Consider the following 12077-nt stretch of genomic DNA (forward strand, 5'->3'; position numbering starts at 1 on the left):
AAGACAACAAAGCAAGGATTTATAGCCAGGTGCCTCTTGGCATTCAGTCAAGAGCACACCTGCTAATTTGGAAACACCCCTTATAGACCATTTCTAATGCATTGGCCTGTGACATATTCATAAACAATATAAATACAATATATTTATATTGTAGATAAATATAAACATATTATAAACAATATATTTATATTGTTTATTAATATATCACGGGCCAATGCAATAGAAATAAAGGGGGTTTCCAAATTATTTCTATTTCTATTTCTATTTCTATATTTTAATATCTACTATTTATATTGTTTTATATTTACTAATAGTAAATATTACAATATATCAATATAAATAAAATATAAATAGAAATGTAAACTTTTCCCCAAACTAGTTTACATATTCCCAGAATTGTTTAGCACTGCTCCACCTCAGATCTGCCTTTTTAGAGCATGCATATTCCTTGGCTGTGGTTTCAGTCCATTCTTATCATCACCTTCAGTTTTGGGCCTTACTTTCTACCAATGGTAAGTGTTGGTAGTTGGCATATCAGTAGCAGGGTCCTCATCATATGTTCCTTGGATATTATCCCATCCAAGCAGGCATTTTAACATGAGCATATCTATATCAGCTATTTCTCTAAGTTTTAGCTAACAGCAGAAATAATAACTGTATATTTATAGCAAAGTTATTTAACACTACACATATAGAATCCATTTTAATATTTGCAAAAAGCCAATATTATAATATATATCTATAACACAAGTGTGGTGTGGGGGAGCCACCCCGTTGGCACCAGGCCTTGGGCTAGCCTGGGGAAGAGCAGCTGCTAGGCTGAGGTTACTTTTTTTTGAGAAAGGTTTCCTCTGTGGATGTCTGCAGACAGGATTCCTGTCTGGGGATTTGCCTTGGGTAGAAGGGGCTCTGCTGTAGGTGTGGGTTTTCCAAGGAGAAGGTTTTGCAGGAGCATTGTGCAGACCCCCAGCCCCTTCTCCACCAGCCCAGACCCACAGATCCCCACACCCTGCTCCCAGCCCCCTGCTCATCCCTTTGTCCCCCCAGAGGGACACCAGGACCTGCACAGTGTGCCAAGGCTATAAAATCCCTCCCAGGCTTGCCCAGCACTGGGAATTCAATCTAAGTAGAGCAGGAACTCTTTAAAAGTTAAAGGCTTGGGAAAATTGCCTCTTTTATTATTAATAAAGTGGATAATGCAGTGCAAGGCTCCCTCACTGAGCAGGGAGCGAGCTGGGGGCTGTGCAGCTGGACTGGGCTGTCCTGCCCCCCCTGACTGCCCCATGCACCCCTGAATTTGGTGTTAACTGTGCAGCTGGACTGGGCTGTCCTGCCCCCCCTGATTGTCCCATGCACCCCCCCGAATTTGGTGTTAGCACTCATTTGGGTGGGGTGGGGCTGTACCTCAGCCTGGAGCTGGGGTGAGGGCTGTGAAATGCCTCAAGGTGTTTTTGTGCCGGAGGGGAAAGATGTGATCAATCTGCCAGGAGAGAGATGAGGAAGGACAGCAATGAGGGTGATAAACCACACAGCTCCTCTCCTCCAGCTAGCAGGGGCTCAGGCCCTTCTGAGATGTTTTATGGTGCCCCCAAAACATGTCCTCTGCTCAGCAACCTCTCTCTTCCCTTCCCAGAGGAGATCAGGGCTGAAAAGGCACTTTAGGGCTGAAACAAAAGAGGTGGATCCCCAGAAATCACCTGTGTGGGCAGCCCAGGGAAAAGCAAGGATGTCAGTACCTGTGGAGTACCAGTGTGTGGGCTGCCCGTGGCAGCAGGGTGATGCAGCTTCTAGCACTGCTCTCTTCCAGTGCCAGCCTTTCCCAGCCTTCAGTAGCAATGGATTTTCTCCCTGCCTTGTTTCTAGAGCTGGCAAACCTGGGAGATGTGGTGCCTTCACACACCTTTCCTGCTTTGGTGTGTTTTTACCATCAAACCCACAGAATGGCTCAGGTCAAGGGTACATTGTTCCTGTGGTACAGAGATGAGATATTCCAGGCTGCCAAAGGAATTCAGTGTAGTTGGGAATGGGGCATCCCAACCCAGAGAGAATTATAGCACATCATCCTGAGGCTGGGGAGCCGCTGCATTGAGAGGAAACCATTTTCCAGCACTCCCTATTACAATGGGTCAAACCCCACTGTGTCTGTGAGGCTGCTGCTCCTCTCTGCCATCCAGCTGAGAGCAGGTAGCAGCAGCCATTCCAGCAGGGATTGCAAAATCCAGCTGGCACTGCTGTGTTTCAGGTGTCCTCCCAACACCCATATGCTGAGGATTTCATCGGGAAGCCCCACGTGTGGACTGTTGACTACAACAACTCTGAGGAGTTTGAAGCTGCCATCAAAACCATCATGAGGACACAGGTAGGGCTCAGAGCAGTTTTGGGGTGACCTCCCCACTGCTGGGTTTGGACAAATGTCTTGGTTTGAACAGCCAGGTGTCTGCTAAGGAAAGCAGGAGCCTCCCCTGAAATGGAAAATGCAAACCTCCTCCTTCTGAATTATTATAATGTTGAAATGAAGGGGCTCTCAGGCAAAGATATGGGAGTAGGAATAACAGTTCTGTACTAGGAAAAAAGCAAAAATGCAGTAATTCAAAACAACACTGCCAGAGACAGAATCTGACCCTGACCCCCTGTGTGTCAGGGTGGTGGCACAGTCCCATCCCAGGGGCTAGGCTGTGCACAGTCCCATCCAGGGGTCAGGCTGTGGCACGTCCACCAGGGGGCTCAGGGGTGGCACAGTCCCATCCCAGGGGGCTCGGTGGGCACAGTCCTCCTAGGGGCTCAGGTGGTGCACAGTCCCATCCCAGGGGCTCAGGTGGTGGCACAGTCCCATCCCAGGGGGCTCGGAGGTGGCATCCCTCCAGGGGGCTCAGGTGGTGGCACAGTCCCATCCCAGGGGGGCTCAGGTGGGGCACAGTCCCATCCAGGGGGCTCAGCCCTCCTGCAGTGCCAGCTGTGGCTCTGCTGGAGCAGGGATCCTGCCCAAGGGGGGAGTTTTCCTCTGCAGCTCCAGGGCTGCTGGAGATGGGCCTGCTCTCCCTCTGGGAATGCAGGGCAGCAGAAAGCTGCTCCTCTGGGAATGCAGGGGGCAAAGGCTGCTGGGCTGTTCCCAGGGCAGATTGGATCCAGGGAGGAATGCTTGGCTCCTCCCCTGGGCAGAGCATCTCCCCATGGGATGGTGGAATTGGATCAGCCCTGCAGGGACACTCAGTGGCCATGGACAGCAGAGATCTCCTGGAGGGAGGGCTGGGTGTGGGAGACATAAAGAAAAGACTGCCCCATGGACAGCAGAGAACTGCCCAGCTCTGACAGATGGCAATAGGACACACAGCCCCATTTCCAACCTAAGACAACAAGCAGCAGCAGATGTTGGAGCCTGGCTCTCCTTTTCCTTTCCTTTCTCCTTTGGATGTTTTGGTCCCTTCCTGCAGCCCCAGGGGCACAGGGGCTCCCACCTTCCTTTGCCTTTTTAGGTGTTTCCCCAGGGCAGAGCTGTGCCTTTGAAGGATCCCCTGGGAATCTTGTGGGTAGGCCTCGAGAAGGGGAGGCTGAGATAAGGTTTGGGAGCAGGAGGTGAGGTTGCTGCAGGTGGAGAGCAGTTCTGGGAGCTGGTGTGATAAAAAAGATAAATCCAGAGGGCTGCAGCCCTCTGCACCTGCCTTCCCCCCACTTCACTGATTGTTTCCTTTGGACAGAGCAGATCAATGGGAATAACTTCAGGAGTTGCCTCTGTGAGGGCTATAAGGAAGGGGAGAGCCCCAGGGAAGGCAGCACTCCTGCTGTGCCCACTCTGGAAACACTCCCTCATGAATATTTAGCTCCCACCCTGTGGCAGGAGCCTTTCAAGTTGTCCAAATTATTAAAGTCAGTTTTCCTGGAGGGGAGGAAAGCACTGATAGCCATTTTGCTGGCCATTTGCTTTGCCTTGGATGAGCCATCCTCTCTGTAGGACAGGGATGTGCTGTGGAACCCAGGATCTGCCTGGGGCTGTGTGGGCTCAGGGTTCATGGTGCTGGGTGGGATTTGGGGGGCACAGGGGTGATGCTGGTCAGAGAAAGGTCATCCTTGCTTTTCCCTGCATTAGAATCTGCAGGGGTGGGTGCCTCTGGCAGTCTGGGGGCCTGATTCAGGTAATGTAGCCATGCCATCACCCTGTGTCCTCCCTCCTCCAGGGTGATTCCTGCAGCTCTTCACCTCATGTTCATATTCTCTGTGAGTTTGTAAAGACTCATCAAACCCAACTTAGGAAAACAGTTGTTGTTCTGCACATTCATTCCTGTATCTTGATTAGAATTAAATTAAAAATAATGACATCCCTGCTGCTGTGCTGCCAGGCCAGCTGCCAGAGCTTGACCCTCCACCATCTGGGCTGGAGACAGCCCTGAAGTGAAGGAATTGCTCTGGGTGGGAGGCTGGGAGCTGTTTTGGGAGAGAGAAGGAAATTTTCACTTTTTCCAGAAGAGAAGAAAGAAAATAGTGAAGCCTGGTGCTGCTGTGCTACTAAAATGATTAAAGAATGGTGAGGTAGAGGATGGAGGAAAGGGCTGTGCTGGTTCCTGAGCAGCTGTGTTGTGCTGCTGCTGTGTTGACTGGATGAGCACCAGGTCATTTAGGTGCTTAATGGTCTGGTTAAAAATTAAAGAACGAAAAAGGATTTTAGGGAAAGGTTTTGTGGCATAATGGGCACTGGGCAGGAGGAGCTGGTGTCCAGAACTGGGCACTCACTGGAGTGAGCAGCTGCTGTGCCCATCCCTGGTTTGCCCAAACCAAGCTCCTGTCTCAGCTCTTCTCCTCATTCCCACCATCAGGAAAATTAATCCCCAAACACCAGAGGTTTATGTGCAAAAAGGAGACAGAGGAGTCCTTTTACTTTATTCAAATAAAGGGAGAGGCCATGGGGCATTCCCCTGGGGGTCTCTCAATTTTTTTGGAGGACACAGCCTCCTTTTGATCCCAATTTCTTGGCCACATTTCCCTTCTCTCTTTCCCCATTTCTGAGGTACTTGAGAGGTTCAGACTTCCTGGAATGCCTGATACCAGAGATTCCCCTCTAATGTACAACCCTCCCTTTTCATTGTTAATTCTTATGGAATTTATGGGTTTTCCCCATTGTTTCTTTCATCTTTCATTGTCTAATTTCATTTATCAGCAAACCTGCAGTTTATTTGTAAAGGCAAATATGTTTTTTCCGTTCATCACTCAGTGGAATCCTCCCCATTGTTTCTTTTACCTCTCAGTGCTGGCTTTATCTACCAGCAGACCCACAGCTGGTTTGTAAAGGCAAATTCCTCTCACCACTCTGGGATCAGGACCCCTGCACTGTAGTGCCCTCCCACAAAGTATCCCAGCCTCTGGAATTACCCTCAGCTGCTGGAAGTCCTAAATTTGCCTCAGATGAACAACTCCAGTCACTGAGGCCCCATGAGCATTGTGACATGAAGTCACTCTGGAGAGGAGGGATTCCTTCCCTCCAAGGAGTTCATCCCCAACTCACCTCTCTGGGGTTTTGAAGAAATTGTAAAAATCCTCCCAGAGCAGAGCAGGGAGTGAGTGTTAATAACTTACAGCAGCCTCTTTCCCCCCTCCCCACCTTTTTATCTTTTAAATGGAAAGGTCTGCTTTATTAGAGATGTTGTCAAGGCAATTAAGCCTAAAAACTGACCTACCTTACAGGTTTAAAAGCCTTATTATGGGCTTTGGCTCCAGGAGTCCATGGGTATCTTGTCTTTAAAATACTGTTTGCTACAGCAGGAATTGAAAACAAGGGCATTAGCAGGAGGAGCAGCAGGAAGATGGTAGCTGGGCAATTTAGTGTTCCTGTTCCCTGCCAGTTACTGGAGCTCAGAGAAATTATTTTACTGACTCCTTTTTTTTTCCCCCAAAGGAAAAATGGGGTGTTCTGTTATTGGAATATCTAATAAATTTGTCTGTGTTTCAGAATAACCACCATCAATTTATTTTTTTTCTGTCAAAACATTTCATTTCAAAATTACTGGAATGAAATGCTATGGTTTTGTTTCCCATCTGCCTGCCTTTGTTTGGAAATACCCTGCCAATTTATTGAAAGGAGTGCTGGATCTGAAATGATGCATTTCCCTTTGCTTCACTAACTCAGACAGATTGAACCTGAAACACAACATTTTCCCCCTCCCTGATGGGTGAAAACATTGCAAATTGAAAACTGACCTGAAATTGATTTTATTTAGGGATTTTTGTTGTCATATGACCGTAAAATTATATATCCCACAGATGTTTTGCATCTTCTAGGCCAGAACTCAGTAAGACATTTTTGGGGATGTGACATCTTGTGGGAAAACTGGCTCTGCCATCAGGTGGAAGCTGTGCTGGGGACCAGGGACTGGGAGCCTGTCTGGGAATTCGGGAGCTGGTTGATGAACCTGGCAGTAATCCTGGTGTGGTCGAGCTGACAACAAGCTTTGGTCTCAGGAGGACTTGCTGATTCTCAGCAATATTTTAATGTCACTGCAGCACCCCAATTTCTCCTGCTGCAGCTTGGGGCAGGCTGTGCCATCCCAGAGCTGCTGCTGGGCTGGCAGAGCTCCCCAAGCTGCTGGCTGTGTGCAAACAGAGCAGTTGGGATGCAGCCGGCATCCCTCCCAACCCAGTTCTGCCTGAAAGAAACTTCTTCCTTCTGGAGGCAGAGCTGAATCATGCCTGGGACGTGGCTTGGGTTTGCAATCTGTGTTTCTCCCCCCAAGAACAGCCCTTGTGCTGCCCTCTCTCATCCTTTTGGAGGTGGCACCCGTTCCAGGTCACCCTCCAGCTGCTGGACAAGGTTTTTGGCAGGCTGTGTCTCTGCCATTCATCCCTCTGGGAGCAGTTCTGGGTTTCCCTGATGGTTTGCATCCCTGAACTATTTATAAGGAAGATTGAAACTAGGGAAGCACCAAAGCCCTCTACCCCTGAGATCAAATCTCAGCACAGGGACAGGGGGCAGAGAGACAAGTGGTGTCCCCTTGGGACAGGGGATGCTGGAGGCTTGTCCCAGTGATGGATTCCATCTGTTGTCCTGGGGTTAGAGGCTGGAGAAGGAGAGAGGTTTGCAAGCACCACCATTTTCTGGGCCTTCAGCTCTTCCCATTGTCAAGACCAGTCCTCACACAAGCAATTTAATAGACCCAATATTCTGGTGTAGTGAAGGGAGAAGGCTTCATTATATTAAAGTCAAACATACAGGACTATAATGGAAAATTATACATTTCAGAGTATGCCTGAAAGAGCAGCACATTAAACATCACAGTGAAAATAGCTGGTTAAAATGTTCCAGCCTGCTGTTACGTGCCAGCACTGAATTGCATTATTTTTCTACTTATTTGTCTGATGACGTTCAGATTTTTTCCACCCCGCTTTCTTTTCCTTTTGAATGAAGGAGACTTCATCCTCCCTTCCAGCTGGAAATGCAGGGCTGTCGTGGTGGCATCCCCACGGGACACCAGTGACTCCCTGCCTGGCTGATGGAGAGAGCACTGGGGCTGGGAAGCTCTCCCACCTGAGGAAAGGATGGCAAAGTCCATCTTACCAACCCCTCCATTCCCTCCATGCCATCCCATGCATCATTCTGCAGGGGGATGCAGTGATCCCCACCTCAGAACAGCCCCCCCCCCCCCCTCCTCCTCTTCCTCCCTCCCAGGGCTCTGGGGACATCCTGAGCTCCCGACGTGAGGAGTGCCATTAACAACGTGGCTGTTGAGAAGAGGCTGAGCCTGTCAGATTTTAATTAAACAATTATCTTCTCCAAATTGGCATTTTCTCAGTCCTGAGTGCACGAGCTGAATCCTAACAAAACCTGGAGAGGAGAGCAAAGGGAAGGAGAGCCTTTGGGGTCCCCCCTGAGAGGGAGAGGAGCAAGGGTTGCACTGGGCTCCAGCCCACTCCTGATGCCCAGGGGTCCCCCAGGGCTCCTGGGAGCCTGTGGAGAGGTGGGATTGCACCTGGAGCATCACCTCTGGATACATGTGCAGGCACAAGGAGGGTTTGTGTGATGTGCAGCATTTTGGGGGATGAGGCTGTTTCTGGAATTATATCTGCACTATGCCTGGCAAAAGGGGGTCCTGGGAAAAACCCCTAAGAAAATAGTGCTCAGATGAGACTGAGTACTGGTAATGCTGAGCAAGGGGGGGTTTGTCTCCTCCAAACTGATCCCAGGCAGCCCCAGCCTGGCTCTGAAACTGAGACAGGCAATTTTGCTTTCAGAGGACTCTGCCCCAGTTAACCGAGAGCCCATCAGGAATTCAGAGGCAGGATTGGTGCCTGTCACTGTGTCAGCCCTGATTAGCGTGCACATCTGTAATTAGATGAAGCAGCTGTGATTTCCAGCCTGGCTGAGATCTCAGGTGGGATATTTATGGCAGGGAGATGCTTAGAGGGTTCTCAGCAGACTGAGCCTTTGAGCTTGGTTTTGACAGGTACTTCAAAAGGAAATAGCTATTTTGGAGGTGCAGAGCTCAGGAAATAGAAGCAGCAGTGTTTTCTGGATTAATTATCTCTGGGTGGTTTTGCTTATAATCCTCCTGAATAATGCTCTGCAGAGATACACAAGGGGAAGGGAGGTCCCAGGACTGGCACCAACCTCCTGTACCTCATGTAACATCCCTCTGGAAAAATAAGGGAATGTGGAAAAATATGTCTTCCCAGGGCAGAAAGTTCCTTAAAAAATAATTTTTTAAAGATTGTTCTTCCCTTGCCTACAGCTGCAGAGTATTTTGTGGGCTGGAACAGTTCATGCTTTAGTTTGAAGTGACCTACTGGATGAAAACTGATTTGATTGTATAACTTACTAAAAGTGGAGAAAAAAGTGAGATTAAAGTGGAATGGGGGTGATTTCATTTTCACCAACAGGCTGAACCCAAAGTACTCCTCTCTCTTTATCACTTTATGGCTGGTGAGGTTTCTCCAACCCTAACATTCTTCCCTGCTTGCTTTGGTGGACAGACATGAGTTGTGGGCTTTGGTGGGTGGGAAAGCCATGCCCAAGGTTCTGCTGCCTCAGGGGCAGGGCAAGGCTGTCCCCACCTGCTGCCTGTGCTCTGCTCTTGCCCTTCACAGGTGGACCCTTACCTGCCTTACGAGTACACTTGCGAGGGGATGCTGGAGCGGATCCACGCCTACATTCAGCACCAGGTTGGGGAGAATCCCTGTCCTCCCTGGGGAGCTATCTCTGTCCTCGTGGCCAGCTTTCCCTCTTCTCCTTGGGGAGCATCCCTGTTCTCCCATGGGCATTGTGCAGCCAGTGCCCTGATTGCAGAGAGCACCAGGAGATGGGGCTGGGGGTGGTTTGTCATGGGCCAAAGGTGCTGGGGGTTGGTGGAGGACACCTGGGGGTGCTGGGGCTGGGTCAGGGCCTTTCTGCTGCAGGGAATAAGGCAGCACTGGGAGAAGAAGAGGTGAGAGAAGCAGAGGTCCATCCCCCACAGCAGAAGGTGCCATCTATGCATGCAGGTGACCTCAACCTGACGAGCAAAGTCATCATCCCAAGTGTCCTCCTGTCCCACCAGCGGTCTCCCTTCCCCATTGTTAACATCTCAGAGCACTGACCCGTTATCTTCTCTGCCACCAGGATTTCTGCACCACATCATCTCTTCCTCCGTCTCCCAAGACCAAGAGTCCTGCTATGCAAAGCCCTCCAAGCCCGCTGGCCCTGTCCCCCAACTCCACCCACCTGGTGTGGTCCCCCAGCGCGGGGTGGGCCCCCCAGGCGTGGCCCCCGGTGGCCTCGCTGCAGGTGTGGGTGTCGGAGCCCCAGCACACGTGCACGGAGACGTGCCGGCGGCACGGGCTGGTCTGCGAGCCCTCTTTCTTCAGGTTCCTCAACAAGGAGGAGGTGTTTCTCCAGTGAGTTGGGGCCTTCTCGGGGAGCTTGTGGGGGGCCACCAGCCAGACGATGTTCCCTTTGCTCCCCCCATCCCCTGCACCCATTTTCCTCAGGTTCCCCTTCCCAAAATCCCAGTGATGAGCCCTCATGCCCTCATGTTAGCTGGGATTAGCCAGGTGGGCATCAGCAAAAGCCCCGAGGAGCAGCAGAAATGCCCAGAGTGGATTTTCACACCCCTCCCCTCCCAGATGGAGCAGCAACACTGGCATTGCCCTCCCACCGATCCTTCCCTCATCAGGAACCTCCCCAAGAAGGACAAAAACCCTTCAATGACCCCCTCAATGGCTGCTCACCTGACCTGCCCGCCTTGCCTTGGCCCCCAGGCTCAGCATCATGTGCGACAGCACCAAGTATGAGACGAAGGCAGTGCAGGCAGGGCCCAGCTTCACTCTTCAGCAGGCAACAACTGCATTCCAGCATGGTTCCGCCTCTTTCCAACCCCATTCCTCTCCACCTCCCGCATGCTCTCTCCTTTTTAATGTCTCTCTCTATAAAACTGCTTTTGAACACACAGTGGTGAAGTTTTAATAGAGTATAAATCTGCCACCAGGCTCTGTGCTGCTCTCTGGGCAATTTAAATGCGAGTGTTGCCGGAGCTGTCACGCTGGTCAGGCAGGCGCTGCGTGTCCCGCTGACATTTTTATGTGATAAATTACAGCTGGAGCCTGCCTTTCACTCTTTCCCCCTGCACGTCCTCCTCCAGACCTTAAAATGAGCTGGCTCAGGGACTCGTTGGATGAGAAGGGTTGGTGGGAGGGCAGTGCCAGTGCTGCTGTTCCATCTGGGAGGGGAGGGGTGTTAAAATCCACTCTGGGCATTTCTGCTGCTCCTCAGGGTTTTTGCTGATGCCCACCTCAGTTTTCTGGCTAATCCCAGCTAACATGAGGGCATGTGGGCATTCCCTGATCCCCTGTCCCTTCCAGGGAATGTTATCTACAGTAACATACAGTAACACAGAATGCTATCTACATCCATGGAGGTGGCCATGGATCTCTGTCCATGGACAGAGCTGTTGGTCAGCAAGGGGCTGTAAGAGAGCCGTTGAACTTCATGAGCTGGAAGGGACCCACAAGGACCAACAAATCCAACTGCTAAGATTTGGGTGGGGTTTTGTGGGTGATTCTGAGCCATCTGTGGGTTGAGGCTATCTCTGGGCTGCAGGGTTGAGTTTCCAGGATCCCCCCTTCCTGCGTGGTGTGTTGGGCTGCTGACAGGCCCTCAGATGTAGCCGGGGGGTGGCAAACACAGATCAGCAAAGGAACCTCCCCAGGGAGGACAAAACCCCTTCAATGGGCGCTCACCTGACCTGCCCACCTTGCCTTGGCCCCCAGGCTCAGCATCGCGTGCGACAGCACCGAGTACGAGATGAACCATCTGTACCCCGCGGTGGCTGAGAACGTCCGCGAGTGCTACCTCCAGAAGGAGCCGCTGCTCTTCAGCTGTGCCGGCCACCACGCCAAGTACCGGCGCCTCTGCCCCTGCCGCGACTTCCGCCAAGGACAGGTGGCTCTGTGCAGGGACTGCTTGTGACACGGCGTCCCCACCGCCCTGGTGACACCGGCGCCGGGTGGCTTCTCCTCAGAACTCCGCGGCGGCCGAGGAGCTGGGACAGGGCCCTCGCGGTGGGTGAGCCGGGGCTGTCAGACTCTGGGGGCTGTTTCATCCACCAGCCAGCTGTGAATGACCCTGTGCTGAACTTTGGAGTCATTTTCTTCCCGAGGAGCATCGTCCGACCGCATCCTGGACCGAACCCACCTGGACCTGGTGGCGCTGGGATGGGGTGCTGGAGAGAGAGGGGCTGGGGACACCCTTCCCCTCCTCTGGAGATGGGACAAGCCACCAGCAGGCTGCAGTTTCAGGGTTTTCATCTTCTTCAAGCATCCTAAGTTGTTTTATTTATTGATTTTTTTAACCCTCCCCCTAACAAGTGGTAAATTAAAGGGGAATCCACACCCAGCCCTGCTGTGGGAGTTCTTGGGCAGAGCTGCTTTGGGGGTGGGACAGGGGTGATGCTGGTGGCTGTTGTGGATGTGGAGCTGGGGGAGGACAAAGCACAAGGACAGTGGCTGGGTTAGATGGGCACATTGGGGACTGCACCCCTGGTAGCCCCAGGAAGAGACAGCGCTGGGATGGGGCTGGAGTGGGTTCCTGGGAAATCTGCTGGTCCCTGGACAGGGCAGAGGTG

General features: G+C 51.5%; 1 protein-coding gene across 2 annotated transcripts in view; it reads left to right on the top strand.

Annotated features, from left to right (window-relative positions):
* Nucleotides 1-11848, top strand: part of MGAT5B (alpha-1,6-mannosylglycoprotein 6-beta-N-acetylglucosaminyltransferase B) — a 73914-nt gene extending 62066 nt beyond the window's left edge. For both annotated transcript variants that reach the window (XM_030232690.2, XM_050981274.1), the window contains 4 exons: nucleotides 2243-2359; nucleotides 9067-9141; nucleotides 9578-9852; nucleotides 11224-11848. In XM_030232690.2, coding sequence (XP_030088550.2) covers nucleotides 2243-2359; nucleotides 9067-9141; nucleotides 9578-9852; nucleotides 11224-11422 — 666 coding nt within the window. In that variant the 3' untranslated portion in view covers nucleotides 11423-11848. The remainder of the gene's footprint in view (nucleotides 1-2242; nucleotides 2360-9066; nucleotides 9142-9577; nucleotides 9853-11223) is intronic.
* Nucleotides 11849-12077: the final 229 nt, after the last annotated feature.

Source organism: Serinus canaria, chromosome 18 (assembly GCF_022539315.1).
Source record: "Serinus canaria isolate serCan28SL12 chromosome 18, serCan2020, whole genome shotgun sequence".
NCBI classification, from domain to species: domain Eukaryota; kingdom Metazoa; phylum Chordata; class Aves; order Passeriformes; family Fringillidae; genus Serinus; species Serinus canaria.